The sequence below is a fragment of the Pteropus vampyrus genome, unplaced genomic scaffold, assembly GCF_000151845.1.
Source record: "Pteropus vampyrus isolate Shadow unplaced genomic scaffold, Pvam_2.0 Scaffold47, whole genome shotgun sequence".
In the NCBI taxonomy this organism is placed as follows: Eukaryota; Metazoa; Chordata; class Mammalia; order Chiroptera; family Pteropodidae; genus Pteropus; species Pteropus vampyrus.
This window is the reverse complement of record NW_011888828.1, coordinates 379,824-398,644: the sequence shown is the minus strand read 5'-3', so window position 1 is coordinate 398,644 and position 18,821 is coordinate 379,824. Positions and strand designations below refer to the sequence as shown.

The following is an 18,821-nucleotide window of genomic DNA, read 5'->3' as shown; positions in this document are numbered from 1 at the left end:
CTGGTGTAGATGTGTGGCGAGACGGGGATCTGGAAGGATGGCAGGGCCTGCGGGAGACAAGAGAGCATCAGCCTGGATCCCAGCGCAGGGAGCTTCCAGAGTCCACCTAGTCCCCCTGCAACTTCATGGTCCACGGCAGAAGGTGCGCCTCTGACTGGAAAGTACTGGGATACGACAGAATGTTCTTCTCAAGAGAAACATATGCGCACCCAGCTCTTTGACTCCTTAGTTCCAGGCTCTACTCTTTTTTGAGAACCCCTAGCTCAGAGCTGGTGTACACGTCAGCCTCAAGGCTTAATCATCATAGCGGATTAACTTCTTGGCTGGATCACCTACCAGGAACATGCTGTAGGCAGTTCCCTAAAGGTGTCCAAAAGCCTCTGTGCATTGCTGCACAAAGTATGAGGCATCCCCAGCAACACTCTTTGATGCCCATGTTTAAGTCTACTAAGCCACACTCTCTGCGCCCCATCTCACAGCAGCCTGGAGGGCCATCTGAAGTTGGCCAAACATTTAATAGCTAAGTGACCAGTCATTCTAATGAGGAGAGTTGGTTCATTTTGTAAAGGCTTTCTAATTGAAAGCATTGCTTTTTAACTACTAACTTGCAAATCAGCCAAGAGTCTGATAAAACTAATAAGCTACAAGCATATAAGGCTTTTAAGAAAAAGTGGCACACGGCAAGCTGTGTGTTCACTGAGCACTTACTATGTGCAGTGAAGACCATCCTAAATGTCATCCTCTCCATGACAACTTTCCCAACCACACCAGGCATAGTAGCCTGGTCCTTCCTGAACCCACAATACCTTGAGTTAGGTACACTGACTATTTATTATAATTAATCACAGTTACATATTCATTTGTCTCTCCAGCTAACCCATGTACTTCACAAGGTGAGGGACTAAATCTTACTCTTCTATCTGAAAAGCACAGCCCACTGCTTGACACACAGAAGGTATTCAAAAACTGGGTGCCAATTATTTGTTAACATAAGAACTCGGGATTTGCTCTGGGAAGCCCAACTGCACTACTCTGCCCCCTTTTATAACCAGTGATGTATCAATTACCCAGAGCAATCCATCAACTTGGTTACTCAGAGCATTAGCCAGATTTCTAAAAATCACTCAAGGCAGCCACTGATGAAGAACTCGGGAATTCCCACATTTATTGAGTGTGAAGTCATTTTCCTTTTCTTCTTCGTAGTAGAGACAAGCAATTTAGCTAAAGAGCTCAGCCTTCAATCACGGTGGTCAGTGGCCTGTAATCAGGCTAGCTGGTGACAGCTCAGACACGGAACACGTCCTCACGGCCACAAGGCTGAGCTTCCAGCATGCCCCAGCCCCATACCTGGTACGCATGGTCGGCCTGAATGTGCCAGAAGGAGCCAGGAGCTGACTTGCTGAGAGCACCAGAGGGCAAATAAGACTCCAGGCCAGGGTGTTCTGGGCCTGAGGTCTGGGCTTTGGGAGGAGGCGGTGGAAGAATGGCAAGGGGTGGGCTGGTCACACTGGGGATGGGGGCTAGGTCGGCTGTGGGGGTGCCAGCAGCGGCAGCAGCAGCAACAGCAGCTTCCTCCTTCATCTGCACTTCCGTGTAGTAGAAATCCTCCTCCCGCTTGAACTGGTCGGAGTCCACAGTGTCCCTGTGTGGGAGGGAGACACGGTGATGATCAGGGACAAGTTGCCTCAGTTCAAACACAGGAGAAACTGAAGTGCAAGAGGCCGTGCTTGCTCAGGGCCACCCGGCCAGTCAGGGACAGAGCCCGAGAGAACACCCAGGAGTCTGCTCCCCGTGCCATGCCGCAGGGGAGGACGTGCTTTCACACCAGTAGGAACTGTTTCTTCTGGCACCAAAGGCTTCTCTCGCGGAATATGTGCGAACCTCTCCCCCTACAGGAGTCACCTTACTCGGAGCTCTGCCATGGGTCCTGTCTGGGCCCCACCTACCTGTGGTCACGTTCTCTCCTCAAGGGGAAAGGGCTGTCAGCCAGTTTCTCCGCCGTGAGCAGCCTGTGCTCCAGGGAGGCAGTGTTAAGGGGATGCAGGCACAGGCTGCACGAAGGGGTCTCACCCAATTACCCCTTTTCTACTAAAACATCTTGCTTCCTACAGTGAGGCAAGAAAGTGCCTCCACAAGAAGGGCAGAGCCCTTTCCCATGGACTGTGTTAATATCTCCACCGTAAGAGGGTCCTTCCTTCCTGGCAAAGATCTCTCTTCAGCAGGCTATTGCATTGGGCATGGGAGCCAGGGACAGGAACCAGGTGGCACTCTCAGCAAGTCACTTTCTTGGAAGCATTCTGGGTGTGCGTCATGGGGAATCGGCCCTGAGTGGTACCCCAGGCAAAGAGGCCCTGGGCTCCATCCATACCTACCCCAGGTGGAGGGCTTTCACGTGTCGCTTGATGCCCACAATTGAGCGTAGAACTTTGCCACAGTTTGGCCACAGGCACTTGTACATCACCTTCACAGAGTTCTAGGGAAGAGGAAGATGGGGTCATGGGGATATGCTCCTCTCCCCCGAGCCTCTCTCACCCTCAGCCTGTGGAGACTCAGCCGCCTTCCTGCAGAACCCAACGAAATGCTCTAGGGAACGGGCTGTCCCGGGCCAAAGACATTGACAAGCAGGGGCAATCAGCCTGGACCCAGGGGATGGGCCTGGTGGCCAGCAGCACTGCCTGGTGCTGTGGGTCAAACCCCCTGAAGGTTGTGTGTGCACAGGCCTCCGAAGGAGTGTAGCGAAGAAGGCAGTAACTGGGGCCGAGGTGAAAAGCGGCAAGAACTGGCATCACTGAGAGCTCCTGGGAATATCATGAGGGAACAGAGGCAGCAAAGGAAAACTGAAATGGGATAGAGCCTGAGAACACCTAGGACCTAAGAGGCCGCGTCCCCCCGAGGCTGGCCCCACGTGGACGTCAGCCCCACCATCCTCAGCTCATGCTCACACCACACCACGTACCTTTCTTTTACGTGGAGCTGGTTCATCCAAAAGGAAAGCGTCCGAATCGGTCTCAAATCCATGATCAGTTTGGGGAGAACCAAAGGCGTCGCCAAGGTATTTGGGGCTGGCCTGGGGGTGGGGGGGCGAGGGGGTGGAAACGCCACTGCTCGCACTCCAGTGCCCGCTCGTGGTGCTGCTGCCACTGTCGGACACATCCCCGCTCTCCTTCCACGGGTCACAGGCTTGGCGAGAAGCTGGCCAGAGAGAAGACAGAGGATGCTCACAGGACTGTCCCCAGGCATGGCTCCTGGCATGGTTCTGTGTACACCAGATTCCGCCTGGACAGCCCAGGTCAGAGACCACGGAATTCTAGTCTGGAGTCTATGTTCTCGAATCTGATTCCTGGCTCTGCCTGGCTTCGCCACTCCAGGGGGACAAAAAAAACAAAACAAAACAAAACCTCACCTTTCCGAGCTTCAGTAAAAATGAGGAGTAGGTCCATTCATCACAGTAATTTCTCTGGGTAGCCCTGTTCTGCTCCAGTGGACATCTCCTGTCACAGCTATGTTGACAATCACTGACCAACCAATGTATAGCACAACTTCATTTTGCACATTATGAACAGAAAGATAGCCTAATTAGAGTGTGTTTCTCATTTTACATGTTTAAAAAAATAGCATGAGGAAAGGAGGGCGAGGGGCAAGGCCTCTCCTGCCTCTAGGCCTAAAAGGGTGGGTGGGAACGTGAGCAGACACGTGTGCCAGGCACCATGATGGAAGCCTTCCCTACAGCAGAGGAGGATGAAAAGGCCAAGTTAAGAGCTTGTAGACTAGGCTTTCTTGAAAAATGCCTTTCAAACATTTAAACCTGGGCAAGTCCATCGAAACCTGCGTGTAAGAAGTAACCATTCAGCCAGCTCTTACAGCTGATGGGACGTGTAACATTTACCAGAGGTAGCTGCAGCCCAGGTGGTTCCGACTTTTAACCACAAGCAACATATTTAGAAAAGGAAAGATAAGCTCTGACAGCAATTCAGACCAAAAATAGATGACAGGAGGCCCTTACGCCCGACATGGCCCTGAACCCTCTGCTCTGCTCCAGCCAGATCACAGTGAGACACGTAAAATTTTCAGTTTTTAAATGCTTGTCTTCAGGCTGCTTTAGGCCCAACCCAGACTCTTCCATTATTAGGCCATAAATCCAGATTCATTTACAGTATAGAAAAACCTATAATTCTGATACACAGGGGGGAAAAAAACTGTGACACAAGTATGGTGGCCATGTCTCCAAAAGCCCCAACTCCCACAGATGTTCCACAGAGCTCCTGACGCCGGATTCTGAGATCAAGTACGATATCCCTCGTGACCAAGATAAAAATCCTGCTTTTTGTCTCACCCTGTTCCATATCCCAAACTGCTTCTAGGCTAGACTAGACACCTAGAATGCACCTCCAGCATTCCATGTTTCCAGTGCAGGCTCTCCTGAATTAAAGCTCACGCACCAGGAGAAGCGCATGCAGACAGAGTGGAATGGATGAACTCTTCCCTCCTGAAATATCACCTTCAAGTCCCAATGCTATGACTTCTTGGAAACCAAGAGTTTATGACATCTACACATGGGACTTAAAATAGGGTAGCTCTTCAGAGAAGAACTCAGGAGCCGCCAACACGCCAATAGGTCAAGAGCCCCCACAGACGTCCCCTCGTGGAGAGAAGGGCAAGGGAACAGAATGCTATATCTAGTGCAATCCGGACTCTGGAAAAAAGGGCAGGTCAAAGGGCAGGGAAACCCCACAACACAGCAGCCATCCGCAGAGAACCCTTAGAATGGCTCGAACGCCGAAACTAGCAAGTTGGCATACAAAGGAAGAAAAACACAAAACAAAGCGAAAAGTTAATATCATAAATTAATCTATACATTATAAGGTGAACATGAATGAACCTTAGATCATAAGCTTTCCCAGGGCAAAGTAATAGATACATTATACCATGAGAAGAAAGAGCTCCCCTGCAAATACAAAGCAATGAATTTACGGTGAACCTCTAAGAAATATTTGTAATCCCCTCTGTTCTCCATACACACACACACACACACACACACAGAGCCATCCGAACGATACAGAAACTAAAGGATATGGCAGTTTCTGTGCAAAGAGAATTCGTAATTAGAACAAGGTTTCAGTTGTTGTGTAGACGTCACCTTGATGTTGAATACTTTGACATCATGAGCTGCCAAGGAAGCCTTTTCTTCCACTGACTTCAACCACATTATATTACATATTATAACGAAAAATATATATTATAATGAAAATATATTATAATGGAAATAATGTTATAATGGAAATATATAATGGAAAAAATCTTTAATAAACAATTTAAATTTTTTGTCCAAAATGGACTTAAGATATCAGGATCATGGCATATTATCAGTTAGATGTGTCTAAGTTGGTGTTGGGGTGTGTGCGTACGTGTGAACATATATGTAGGTATTCTATACACACAGACGCACACACACACCTAATGGGAATTGTAGTCAATGATTTTCTTCCCCTTTATGCAACTTATCTGAATCTTCCTCCTGTTGACCAACGTCCTGGATCTCCTAAACGCACAGAATTTCCTGAGAAGTTAAAATTGACTCCTTTTCTCTCCATTTTGCTTGCGTAGCTCCCAAGGGCTAAAAGAACAGGTGCACAATGCTATGCCTCGCCACTAGGTATCAACAGACATAATGACTTCAGAAAGCTCGTCACTGGTGACAGACTTCGGCTGAAATAAGTAAATTTGCTTTATCACTCCTTTAAATTTACTTTCTATATAGGAAGATTACTCATGAGGGATTCCTGTAAAGGCCCCTTTCCTTATGGTACACGTTCAGAGCTAACTCCACATTTTCCTATAAGCTTTTAAGCAGCTCGCAATTCGGTTAGATCTCACCAATGAAAAAGTTATTCCCTGGGAGTAAGTTAGGCCAGCCCTATAATGAATTCCAAAAAAAACCTTCAGGTTCACTACCAGTCTCATCAAATTACTAATATCCAGCAACCCTGTTTCCTCCCATGTTACTGATAATGTACTTTGGGGAGTCACACTAGTTTCTTTTAATTTATAAATTTGCTGTGAAGTCATACTATCGCTTTGAACAAAGCAATTAGATTTATTTCAGACTTTAGCTCGTTTATTCCAGGTCTTGGGCCTGTAGGCCCACACTAATTTATAAGGCTGAATTAGGCACTTGGAATGGGGGCATGAACCTCCTGAGGCCACTAGGGGATCATTTAGTAAATTTCTACCTGTGTGAACTAAATATTCCTCTACTGGCCTGTTCAGGCCCCCACCAAAGTGCCTCACTCGCTTACTCCCATAGAAGAACTTACTCAAGTGGCCAGTGTGGCTCAGCCCCGTGCTCAATCATCTTCACAATGCACCAGGAAACTTCTCCCCAGATGAGGAAACTGAGGAGACAGAATGGAAGCATCTAACTCAATGTCACTCAGCCAGTCTGGGATGCAAGTGAGAAGAGACTCTAAAATCCTCCTGCCAGGCCCGCTGCTCCAAGCAGAGGAAGTCAGTCACTCAGAACCCACGTGGACTCCCTTCCTCACCAGAGAAGTTGGCCTCGACCCCGGGAGGACTCTGCACGACTGGGCTGCAGGACAGGGACGTCAGCACCATTGCCGCCATCATTTCATCCATTTCCACTGCATCTGACTTCCTAGATTCAAGCAGGTGAGTGCCAAAGGTTAGTTTCTGAGACTGCAGGTCACGTGGTCATCTTATATTTCTGGGCTGTATCCCTCCCCATCCCCGCTCCAATCAGCCAGTGTGTACGTTATATAAAGCATGAAGGTCTCTCTTCATTCTTCATGAAAAGTACTCATTCTGAATTACGTTTACAGTATCAGTCCACCCCAGTAGGAGCAGGTCAGTCCCTATCCCACGAACACCTAGGGGCAGCTCCATTCTCCCCTGAATTTACTTCCTCATTCTGCAGCTCAGAATAGGGGATTTTACTTGGGGGGATAAGAAGAAGAGTCAAAGCAATGAAGTAAAGCCCGGGCATAAAAGATGCCCGCTGGAATTCGAAAGCGCAAAAATTCCCTTTCTTTTTCGGTCTTATATTCAGATTTAAGAGGGAACGATTACACTAACCAATCCCTTTCCCATCCCTACGAGAAAAATGATGAGGTATTCTGCTGGCTTCTGAATGTCAACAAAACCTAGTACATAAAGCCAACGAGCAAGTAAACCAGAATCACTAAAATAACTCTCCTGATGCAAATCTCAATGCTTTCCATGGCAGAGGTCTATAAAATTTTATGTGTAATTCTTAAAAATCCATATAAAGTTACATTTGTAGAAGTAAATTTAGAACTGTCTATAAGTCTAAAGTATGGAAAGTTAGCCTAAAATAAATTTCTAGGTGGCTCATCTATTTCAAAGGACTTTATTAATCCATTCTTTACAATTCAGATCCACCAAAATATGTGACTGGGTTTAACATAGCCAAACCAAGACCCGTAATATATTAATCATATTAGCATCCCCCTTCTTTTTATATGATCTTTGTATTTTTGTTTCCACAGAATAGAAAAACAAGTTCTTTGCCAACATTCCGCTGAATTCACAATCACAAATATCGTTGCTCTTGTCTGGTCTCAATATACCGGCTGCGCTGTCAATAACAGCAGTATCCACAGCCACACACAGAAAGGTGGAATGCGATTTCACTGCTGCACATCCTGAATATAAGACAATCGCCATCAGCAGACTTTCTTTTCTAATCTTAAAAGATCAGTGTATGTAGAACATATAACATAGAAATTAGGGTATATATGTATAAATAGTCTCGGGGAAAAAAATGATATCATAAAATTCTAAAGCAAGATATACATTCTTCATTCATCGTCAGTGGTTTCAAATATATAAGCCAGGGGTCCACAATCTATGGGCTGTGGGACAAACATGGCCTGACACCTGCTTTTTGTGTGGCTCATGAGCTATAAGCATGGTTTTATAATTTTAAGTGATTTTAAAAATCAAAAGAACAATATTATTTCTTGACATGTAACCAATGAAAATATATAAAATCCAAATCTGAGTGTCCATAAGTCAAGTTTTTTTGGAGTTCAACCATGCCCGTTTGTTTCTGCACCGTCTGTGGCGGCTTTCACACCACCAGGCAGAGATGAGTTGCTGTGACGGAGATTGCTTGGCCCACAAAGCCTACATTATTGACTATCTGGCCCACACAGAACAAGTTTGCTGGCTCCTGATCTAAGCCATTTTCTCCGTCTCTCATCAAAAACGAAGAACTAATTTTAATTTAAGCATAAAGGGAGGAAAAGACAGCCCTTAGCCGAACCAAAGATATAAAGGGAAGAAAAGATACCAGTTCTAAAGGATGCCCTCTCTCTGTGTCTCATTTGTCCAATATCTTGACAACTCGACATGTAGGACTTCCACATTCCTTCCCCATCACAAAACACCCCACCACTCCATACCTCGCCACCCACATGACTTTCAGAGCCCAGGTTCTCCCACACAAACCTCTTTGGAACGTCAATGTTCCTGGAGACAGGCCTGTAGGCTGGCGCCTGGCTTCCCTGCTCCGGAGGGGGCGCCTGGGGAAAGGCACCCTGCAGCTCCGCCAGCCACACTTCCTCTGCTTTACAGCAGATTTGCAACTTCTGGTCCAACAGCCAAACAGTCACCTTGTCCTCTGCCCAACTATGCTGCTCCACCAGGCCTGTGCACTCTTGACCCCCATACCACACATAAACCTGGGCGGAGAGGAAAACAGCAACCAGTGGTCAGCACTTGGTAGTTCTCCCCCAATATGCCCCCAAGCTCTGCGAGCCAGGATCCATCTGTCACACACTGCATTCTCTGACTCATCTTTAATTCCAGCAGAGGTTCCCAGGTACCTGCTTCCCACCTGAGCGCCCACACAAGCCACAGTGGACTGGTTCTTTCCCAAACAGATCCTTACAAACTCTCTACTTGGTGAGAGTGAATGTGTCAGTTTCTGGAATTTTTTTCTGAACTTGGAATCTATATGGAGTTGAAGCTAAGCCGTTATCTTAAAATACACTTTTAGAATTATAAGATGTTTTCTCTAAGCCTTGTGGTAACCACAAAGAAAAAGAGAAGGAACCAAAACAGAGACTACAACAAAATCAACAAATCGCAAAGGAATACAGAGAGAGGAAGAAACAAGGAACTAAAAAAGTCAGAAAACGACAAACAAAACAGCAATAGTAGGTCCTTACCTATTGATAATTACTTTAAATGTAAATGGATTAAAATTCCCCAAATGAAGTTGGAATTTGTGTCCATCCTCCTGATTTTCTGCCCTGCCTTGCCTTAGAAGTCCTATATATCTGCTGGTTCCCAACTACTGCCTTGAATTGCTCAACCTGCATATTGCGCTTCACAGACTTCTGAGTCTGAAGACCTAGAAACAAGATGGTAGAGGTGGAGAGGTAGGCTGACCTCTCTAGCAGTTGGTTGCTTTACCTCCTGGGAAGCGAGGCCTGGACAACAGAAGCCTCAGACAGGAGGGTTATCTATTTATGGGCCCTTAAAAAGGTAATAAAAGAGAAGCCCATGCATATGGATCTAGTGATAATATCAGGTACGGGTGAGAGCTGAGCCCTGACACGAGGGGAGAAAACACTAGAAAAGAAAATCCAAATGTATCCTGACTAAACAAACACCTTCCTCTCTTAAAAATGTCTAAAAGTAACTCAAAAGATATAATCTTATCTGTCTCTTAAAAAGCTGAGATTCTTTCCTTTGTTTTGTAAAATTGCAAATTGAGGCAGATTGCGAGAAACTGAGCTCTGGTCAAGCTTGGAACTGAGATTCTGAGTAGGCCTAAGAATGTCAGGTGTCCGGCCTTGCCAGCTTTTCCTCCAGACAGCACTGTCGTGGAGGAGCCCTGGGTCTGCTGATGTCGGTTCACTCTCTCCGGAAGCCTGCCACCCAAGGGCCCACAGGGCTGCAAGGGACAGGTCTGTGCACAAACCGGTGCCCAGCATTTCCAGCCTGTTGCTTGGGGCACCACTGGCCTGCCGGCCCCAAGCCTGGGAAGATGAGCCACCTGTCCACACACGGGGATCAACCTACCTTCTGCCCTGGCTGAAAGGCCACCTGCTGGAGGCCTGAGGTGCCGGGAGCCTTGAGAACTTCCTTGAGCTGCTCCTGGCAGGAAGTATCCTTAGAGACTAGGAAGGGCTGGGGAGCCACCCCGTCCAGCAGCTCCGCCTGAGGCTCTGAAGGTGGGGCAGCCCCGGGTGGCCCCAGTACCCGGGCTCCCAGGAGGGACCGCTTACCAAGGCGCCGGGACAACACACTAGCCATGCTGCTGTGTTTCCTGGGGAGGGAAAGGGAACACAGAGTCTTTTATTCATTTTTCTGGAGGAATCAGGAAGCTTTTGGTACAGAACCCTACACACAGCAGGAGCCATAAGTGTCCATTAAAACGGATGAAACATTTTAAAGTAACTTTTACGATTATTTCTTTTTACAAAAGTAACATCTATTCTTCGTAGGACATTTAGAAAATAGTGATAAGCATAAAGAAAAACAGATCATGCAAGAAGCTGCCTCCCAGATATACCCACTTTTCCTAGATAACATTCCACACTTTCTCCTATACATTTATTTACATACTTTTATTTCTACAAAATGCTATCATGGTTTGGAAAACTGAATTTTCACTTAATACCTTGTGTAGGTTTTACTATATCACTAAATGTTATTCTATAAAATCACTTTTAGAAGCCACGCAGTATTTTCTAAGGCAGATGCATCATTCCTCATTTAACAAGTCCTTTACCATCGTACTTGGGGGCTATATCCAGTATTGTGCTGTTTGAACTGCTCTGCCTGCAGGGAGCATTCTCTGAACTCAACCTCAGCACACACACACTCACACCACTTCCTTAGGTTGGGTCCTATATACGATAAGGTCACGTGCCCTTAACGACAGAGATACCACCATACGTTCTGAGAAACAGCGCTGTTAGGCGATTTCATTGTTATGTGAACATCACAGAGTCTAGATAGTATAGCCTACTACACATCTATATTGGTGTAGCCTACTGCTCCTAGGCTACAAGACTGTACAGCATGTTACTATATAAAACAACATGAGATTAAATCAAGCACAAGAGAAAATGATGTGATCAAGAGACACGGTAAACAAGATGCATGAGGCTGCTGGCCGGTGTAACAGGCATACTGTCACACTGCAAACTTTCTCTATAAATAAAAAGAATAGTCTAAAACAAAGACAAAAAGCATAATATAGTAAATACATAAACCAGTAACATATTTATTATCATTATCACGTATAATGTACTGCAAATAATTGTATGTGCTGTACTTGCATACGACTGGCAGCTCAGTGGGTCTGTTTACACCAGCATCACCACAACCACAGGAGTAATGCATTGCGCCACCACATTACATTGGAATGGCTGTGACAGGAATTTTTCAGCTCTATTATAATCTCATAGAACCACAATCGTATCTGTGGTCTATCGTTATGTGACACATGACTACATTAATAAATCAAAACATGAGGACATTTATCAGATAGATACTCATAGATTTTCAAGCTCAGCAAGCTTTAAAACTTCAAAGAGCCACAGAAACGAGCCATGCTAACTCTCCTCTCATTTCATACTTGAGGACACTAATGCTGAGAGCTTAAGTGACTTGCTCACAAAGTTGGTGCCAGCGCCTGAAGGAGATCTGGTCTCTTGGCTCCAGACCTGGGTGCCCTCGCTGCCTTGGAGCTGCCCGCACACCGCCTCCAACGGCATGTGGTGTCGGCTACTACCACAGCCCTGACGTGAACCAAGCGAGACCAGCCCGGGCCTCAGCGTGTTCATCCCATGGTGGACAGGACCTGTTCTGAAAACGACACACGTCATTTCAGCATGCTCTGAGGCGCCACCGTATCCTCATTATTCAAACTTGAGAAAGAAGGAAGTTGGGTACCACCACCCTCCACATTTTACAAAGGGGAAGAGCTAGGGAGGAGATACCTAAACCAGAAACCCTGGTCAGATGCTTCATTAGCCAAACCCCTCCTGCCTGAGAGGAGAGGTTCCAACCCCCCTGGCACTCAACGAGCACCAGGGCTTGGTGGGGCCATCAGGGATCTTCTGGGCCATTCCTTGACCTTCGGCACCTACATCACTCCAAAACAGAAAATGCCTATCCTCCAGACCCTCAGTGATCCATATCAGTCAATAAGCTCATTCTTGAGAAATCCTTCCCTTGACGAACTGCTCACCTGGGATTGAGTAAAAACACAGACCTGCCCTCAGGCCACCTGGTCAGCCCCCACTCACAGCCTGCTTCCCCATCGATAAGTCTCAATGTTAATGCTTCCGCGGCCCACACCTTAGGGGAGAAAATGAGACTGTTCCTGTAGAAGCTCTTCACATCCTGTACAGTGTGACAGAAAAAGGGCTTTTACAAATCTTTTACTCAGAGCTTCAAGAGCTGGAATCAGATAGCATGGTATCTGCACCACGAACTCCCTAGAAAACAAAAAACAAAAACAAAAACAAAAACAAAAAGCTAAGAAAAAGGTTGGAGTCACAGCCTATCCTACAGAGCTCCTGTGTAGATGTCTGGTGACTCCACATTCCATAACTCCACTGGACACCTTTACTATAATAAAAAGGAAGAAAAATGTAAGGAGTAAATTCAAATTTTTGACCACTACAAAAAAAAAAAATGTATATCCAAGCTGACTTGGTTGTAAAAATTCACTCACCTACCTTCACCCCTAAATCCTCAAGGCAGAAACAAGAACCTCTGACTCTCAATTTAACTCCATTGAGCTCTTCAGAGCTAGAGGTGAAGCCGCAGTGCCACTTAGAGACATCAGATGGCAGCATCCATCCAGAGAAACAATCCTTTTCTTGACCAAAAAAAAAAAAAAAAAAATAACAAACTCAGTGGCCACCCCCACTTTCCACAGCAGGAAGTTTGAGGTTTCTATCACTGAAAATGAAGAAAGAGTAGTATTTCCAAAATTCCTGAGCTTCCAGTCTCCAAATGGAGCCTGAAATATTCGGCTGACTCTGACAACGTTTTTGTAAGCCTTTTTTCTTGTTGTTACAATTTAAAAAATACTTTTTATTTATTTGGTTTGTGACCCCACACCTTCCAAAGTCTGCTGGATGTGCATAAAGTCGGTGAACCTGCCCACTTCCCGTTTGTTCCCACGTGTGTTTGCTCTCCTTCTCTGGCCTTTATCCTTCAACTGGCCCAAATTCTACACTGAAATGCATTTTATTCATTTATAGTATGCCCAAATCTTAATTTTTAAAAGCAGAAGAGAAAGGAGGAAGGGAAACTGCCTTTGTTAAGTGCCTAACAGGCACTAGCTTTCACAAATTGTATCTAATTTAATCCTCTGAACAACTTGAGGTAAAAGACATGGTCTTTTGCTTCTGATGAGGAAACTGAGCTACAGACAGCTTAGGCTGCTGAGGCTACACAAGGAACCAGCAGCCCTGGAGGCTGAAGTCATGTCTACCTCATGTGGAAGGTCACGATCTTGCCATGATTCCAGGAGGTGTGGGATCTCTCAAAATAAAACACTCAGTTAAGTTGCTTTTTATCTACGTTTTTCTTTTCCTATGTCAGTGAAACTTGATAGAAAAAAACTCCGATCCGGCAAGTCTCTACTTTTGTTTTCTTGTGTACTTTCTTTCCCTGAAAATCTCTTCTCCGCTGGCATGTTAGCCTCTTACCTACAAAACAGACGTCAGTGCTTTAGTGTGACCTTGCTAAACAATCCCAGTCACAGTTAATCATTTAGTGGTTTGGGAAGAACTTTATACACACACTGCCCTCTGAGAGGGTGCAAAGAGATAATGCAATCACTCTCAAAAGTTTAGATTTTAGCCAAGTTTATACTGGCGACCAATTACACAGAAGTGAAAAATACAAATCCAGACTCAATGTAGGCCGGGCAGCATCACCAGGTAGGATTCCATGCCTCTCCTGTGTTCATCAGCACGCTCATAATATTATGGACATGGCGCGACAGATAACACAATCAGCAGTGTCCTTCAAGGGCTCAGAAGTAGATAAGAATACATAAAGAGGCCTGCCATGCAGGTGGGTGAAGGAGCCTGGTTAACACTGGACCTTAGACTGACTTTCTAGGACTGCCTGTCACTTTACACTTCGGATCAAGGGTCCCACCCTCCCTTCTAGCACATTTCTATCCATCTAACTGGAGCCCCCTTCAAACCTCTTTCCTGATCTCTACTTCTATTCACTCCCCTATTGGTTTCTTTCTTGGGAGCTATCAAAGGTCTCTGTAAACTCGCCATCCCCTAATTTGCCATATGGTTCTGGTCAGCAAAGAGAAATCAAGAAACACCCTTTGGGAGGGGGTAGCGGGGGCATAATAATAACAATGTTTCGACATATAGCTGAATCCTCCTTTATAGTGTTACATTCTTGACTGAAGGAATTCTTTGATGGAAACATAAACTCTTGCTAAAAAAAAGACTTCCCGCTAAGGGATCCTGAGCCCTCTTGTGCTTCTTACCCTTGCCACTAATAGGAGGGACTGGCTACCCTAGAATATGTATTCTGGTCAATGTCCGAAAAGGGTTAGCCCCATTCCAGGCTCAGCAAACATATCCTGATGTGCTAATAGCCCTTAATGAGGACTTCTGCCATCAGTTAAATAACTGGAACAGACAGAATAGGAAAACAAACTCGCTCTGTGGTTCTGAGTTGCAAATTGCTCTTTGACATGTGACTGTTGCCAGACAACCACATGTCTCAGCACACGTACGTGTGTGTACGCACACACTCATGCACAATGGTTGCTCTCTCCTACCACCCAGGGACACAGCAGCAAGCCATGACATCACCTAGTGGAACTTCTAGAAAAGTCAAAATGATTCATTACACAACCAATAATTCAGGGTTTTTTATTTTTTAAGTTAAGGAGAGAGAAGTTTGGAGTAAGTTTCCCATTTGTTAAATCTTGGATGCCTGCTACCTCTCTAATAAACAATTTATAGATGGAGGTGAGGGACAGCGGCCCTCTGCCAACAGTTTCCGGTTCTCTACTAAACCTCAGCTTTTTATTTTATGATCTCCACTGGGTAACCACTGTACAGAACGGCAGTTTGAGTTTTCAGTCCTTTGGCTAATAATCTGCATTCTTCATCTTTTATCAGAAAGTTGCTTTTTTCTTATAAATCTGTCAAGTTTTAACCTAATTTGTTTTCGTGTGCTATTCTAAGCTCGTCCAAAGGTCAAAATGTAACAAAGCACATCTCTTCTTTTACAACATAAATCAATGGAGAATAGGAGTCCCAATTATTTTTCAGCAATTCTTAGCCAGGGACGATCTCTGTTGAGAGATGCCAAGTGCGTCTGCAGCATATTCACAGTCATATGTAGATATGTCTATGGTCCTCTTAGTGTACAAGTCACCACTTGAACTTGGCAAAAGCAAGTGGGCATACTCCGGCATCACCACCCAAATTCTGCCTGGTGGTCGGTTCTCAAGTCTTATTTTGCCTTCTCCAGAGAAAGTAAAAAATGACTCTTTATTGAATATATATTAACCTTTTCTTCCCAAAGGACTCTATCCAGCCTGGGTCTGGATAGAAACTCTTCTGAATGGAGCCAAGGGCCTGAGCTAAAACTTCTAGATGTCTCAAGTTATTTAACAGGCCTGATATACCATTTCTAAAATGTATGATGTGCATTTTACATTTTAAAAATACAAGCTTAAGATACACCGCACTGAGCAAATTAGTGATTGATTCAATACTAATATTTCTAAATCAGTTGTTCAGAGAATGACCACTTGAATTTTCAGAACATTCTAATTACCGTCTTTTTCTGAAGGTTTTTAAAAACTGAATTACACTGCATCAATGTATAATAGTTGAGAATACCCATAAAGTTAAAATTATAGACTATCAGGATTGACAGGGATCTTAAAGATTGCCCCTCCCCCATTTGAGGCTGGAATCCTGGTCACAGCATCACCTATAAGTGAGCATCCAGCCTTCCATTACTGTGAGTAATAGATGTAATAGAATAATGGAAGGAAAAATAAGAGTCCCAAATAGTAGTGTTATTTTCATATTCCAGCAGATGGGCCATAGAAATAGGTCATCTGATCTGGTTACACTCAATTTTCTCCAGCAAATAATAAACAACCCTAACCATCAGATACTTCTGTTGGTCCAAATGCACAACAGTCATTCAATCAAGTAAAAGAGACCATTCTGTTTGCACTGTGGGCCGGGGAGGAAAGCATTTTTACAGTTCCACCCAGGAAAAAGCACACTTCCCCTTCCTTCACACCTAGCTCCCCATTTGCTTTCAAAACCGCCACTGCCAGTGCCCTTTGTTCCTTGCTCTGTCATTTATACGCGACTCCGTATTACACAAGACAGTTCTTAGCACAGTGCTTGGCACACAGGCCTTAGTAAACTGCAACTATTTCTACGAGAATCAAAAGGACGGCACATCTCTTAGACGGCATGAGCCCTTTGAGGGCAGAGGCCGTATCTTGCTTATCCCATCAGATTTATGATTCTAGGTAGATGATATTCCCATGGGTGAGGAGAGCCCCAGATTCAAAAATAATGTGTTCTGAGACATAATACCTGCTACTTGCCCTAAAATGAAGACAGTTATCAAAAGCAAGGGGAAAGTTTTAGTGTTCAAACTCGGTCCTAAGAGAGAAGTACTATCTTGAAAACAAGTAGAGAATACTACATAAGGGAGCAGGCATAAGTAAAACCACACTTCCAAATGTGCCATGGGAAGCAGAGAGCTTATCCAGCACCGTTCTGTACATGCATGGGGGGGAGGGGAGAAGACACATGCACGTGTGTACGTGTGGGTGCATGCGCTGTGGTTAAACCTGATTTGCACTGTGCTAAAACTATGTGAGAGCTCCAGAAGGAGGCGGGCAGATGGATGATTGCTGACTCGGCATTTTTACCCAGAGCCTGCGGGAAGGAGGGAACCAGGAGCTGAGTACCTCCAGAAGAACAAGCCTCAGAGAATTAACACGTCTCTCGAGCAGTTTTCAGAGTGAGGGTGTAAGAGACCTGCACATGAATTCAAATGACCAATGAATGAATACTTGAATGGCACTTGGGTTTACACGCACTTTAACACACACCTTTGGGGGTTTCCTTTTTTTCCTGACCTCCCAGCAACTCAAGAAAACATGGAGAGACAGTATAATCTCCATTTACAACTCAGAAAACTGAAGTTTCTCAAGAGGGTTACTTATTTGCCCAAGCTAGCAGGCAGTGGCATTTGCAATTTTCCTGGCTGCTCCTGGTCCAATTCTCTCTTCCCCCAGCCGCATGGACGGCGGGGGGGGCTCAAGACCAGGGCTCAGGACAGAGGGTGTGGACAGAGGCCTTCGGAGTCCACAGCTCTGATGCCTTTACTTTGCCTTGCCTGAACCTCACAATGCTGTGAGGAAGAAAGTGTGAGTTTCATTGGGAAGAAGGGATCTAGAGGCACCTGATAGGAAAGAAAAGCAAAAGCTAGCAACAAAAGAACCACCCCAAAAACACAAAACACAGACGAGAGAATTTAAAAAGCCTAACAATCCAGGACCCATTAGCATAAGGCCCTGAGGGGTGCACAGGTGAGAAAGGGGGTCCTTTGTGGCAACGATGCCCAACGTGTCAATCCCGAGAGCAAGGTACAGGGTTCATCATGTTCTCACTCCTCTAAGAAGGCAGAGAAACACAGACTCGACTTCATATACTCTTTTCATTTAATTAGTTAAAAACAGAAAAACTATGTGGAACTCAAGAGTCATCTGAATGAATAATGGCATTCCCTGATGGCACTAAACAAACAGGCAGCGGGCCTTGTGGGAAGGGTGAGAGCCACCTGGTGACTTGCCTTGCTAGAATCAATAGGTAATAAAAAGGCAGCGGCCCTCTCCAGTGGTGGATTATCAGAGTACACAGGGCTGCAAGTGCCTAAGGCAGATATCATTTGGTCTGAGAGCCAGGCCAGAAGAGTGAGATCCGAAATTAAAGAAACACCATGCCCACGTAAAGAAGCTTGGTTAACTAGACAGCTAGCCGGAAAAGATAAATAGTTAAGGGAAGGGAATGAGGTGCTCAGATAACCCTCAGGAATCCAAGTCTCACCCGGGAGCCACTGTCCGAAATGTAAACTCACGGGAAATAAGCTGTAATCTTGGAAATTATAAGGCCCAAGATAAGAAACATGTGCTGTTCGGATGACAGAACATTCTAGTGGCTGATAACATTTAAAAATCTGAAATAAGAGATGGATACCAGAATTGTTCCAAGACCAGGATGGCTGACTGGCCAACGGGAACAGATCTGTCTGGCCAGAGGGCGGGTAACCAGGCTTCTGCAGACCAACTTTTAACCCAGCTTTCCCCGTTATTCTCACTCTCTAATTAACCCCTCAGCTCTTTTGTGTCAGGATGGGGGGCAGCTCCTCACCCTGTCACTCTATCACCTTCTCCTGAGAGACTCTGCTCGCTCTCCTAAGAGGGGAACATTCCTTCCAACATCAATGGGAATGCTTCCCATCTCCCAGGGGTGCTGTGGCTGAGGGGAAAGAAAGGCTGGTTGCCATGAAGTGCTAACACTTGCCCCTTCTAAATGGATACCCAGCCTGTTCAGGAGAAGCTAAGCCAAGGTCCACTGCGGAGGGTGCTTCTCCAGGGAAAGAGCAGGTAGCAGCCAGTTACCTCGACCTGTGTGACTTGTGACAGCCACCATCTCAGAGCCTCGATTTCCCAACTCACCAGTGAAAAATGAGAACAATGCCCAGCATCTGGAAGAAATTCAACG

The 18,821-nt window shown here is 45.5% G+C and overlaps 1 protein-coding gene across 3 annotated transcripts in view; it reads right to left on the bottom strand.

Moving 5' to 3' along the window:
* ZNF395 (zinc finger protein 395) overlaps positions 1 to 18,821 on the bottom strand; it is a 37,693-nt gene that overhangs the window by 2,776 nt on the left and 16,096 nt on the right. Inside the window, exons 1-7 of one of the 3 annotated variants that reach the window (XM_011359337.2) lie at positions 12,741 to 12,883; positions 10,069 to 10,315; positions 8,488 to 8,720; positions 6,543 to 6,652; positions 2,957 to 3,192; positions 2,373 to 2,473; positions 1,348 to 1,642 (exon numbers count right to left, since the gene is read on the bottom strand). In XM_011359337.2, coding sequence (XP_011357639.1) covers positions 1,348 to 1,642; positions 2,373 to 2,473; positions 2,957 to 3,192; positions 6,543 to 6,652; positions 8,488 to 8,720; positions 10,069 to 10,302 — 1,209 coding nt within the window. In that variant the 5' untranslated portion in view covers positions 10,303 to 10,315; positions 12,741 to 12,883. Of the gene's footprint in view, positions 1 to 1,347; positions 1,643 to 2,372; positions 2,474 to 2,956; positions 3,193 to 6,542; positions 6,653 to 8,487; positions 8,721 to 10,068; positions 10,316 to 12,357; positions 12,484 to 12,740; positions 12,884 to 18,821 lie in introns of those variants that run through there. The other 2 variants (XM_011359336.2, XM_011359335.2) reach the window with 2 other exon arrangements.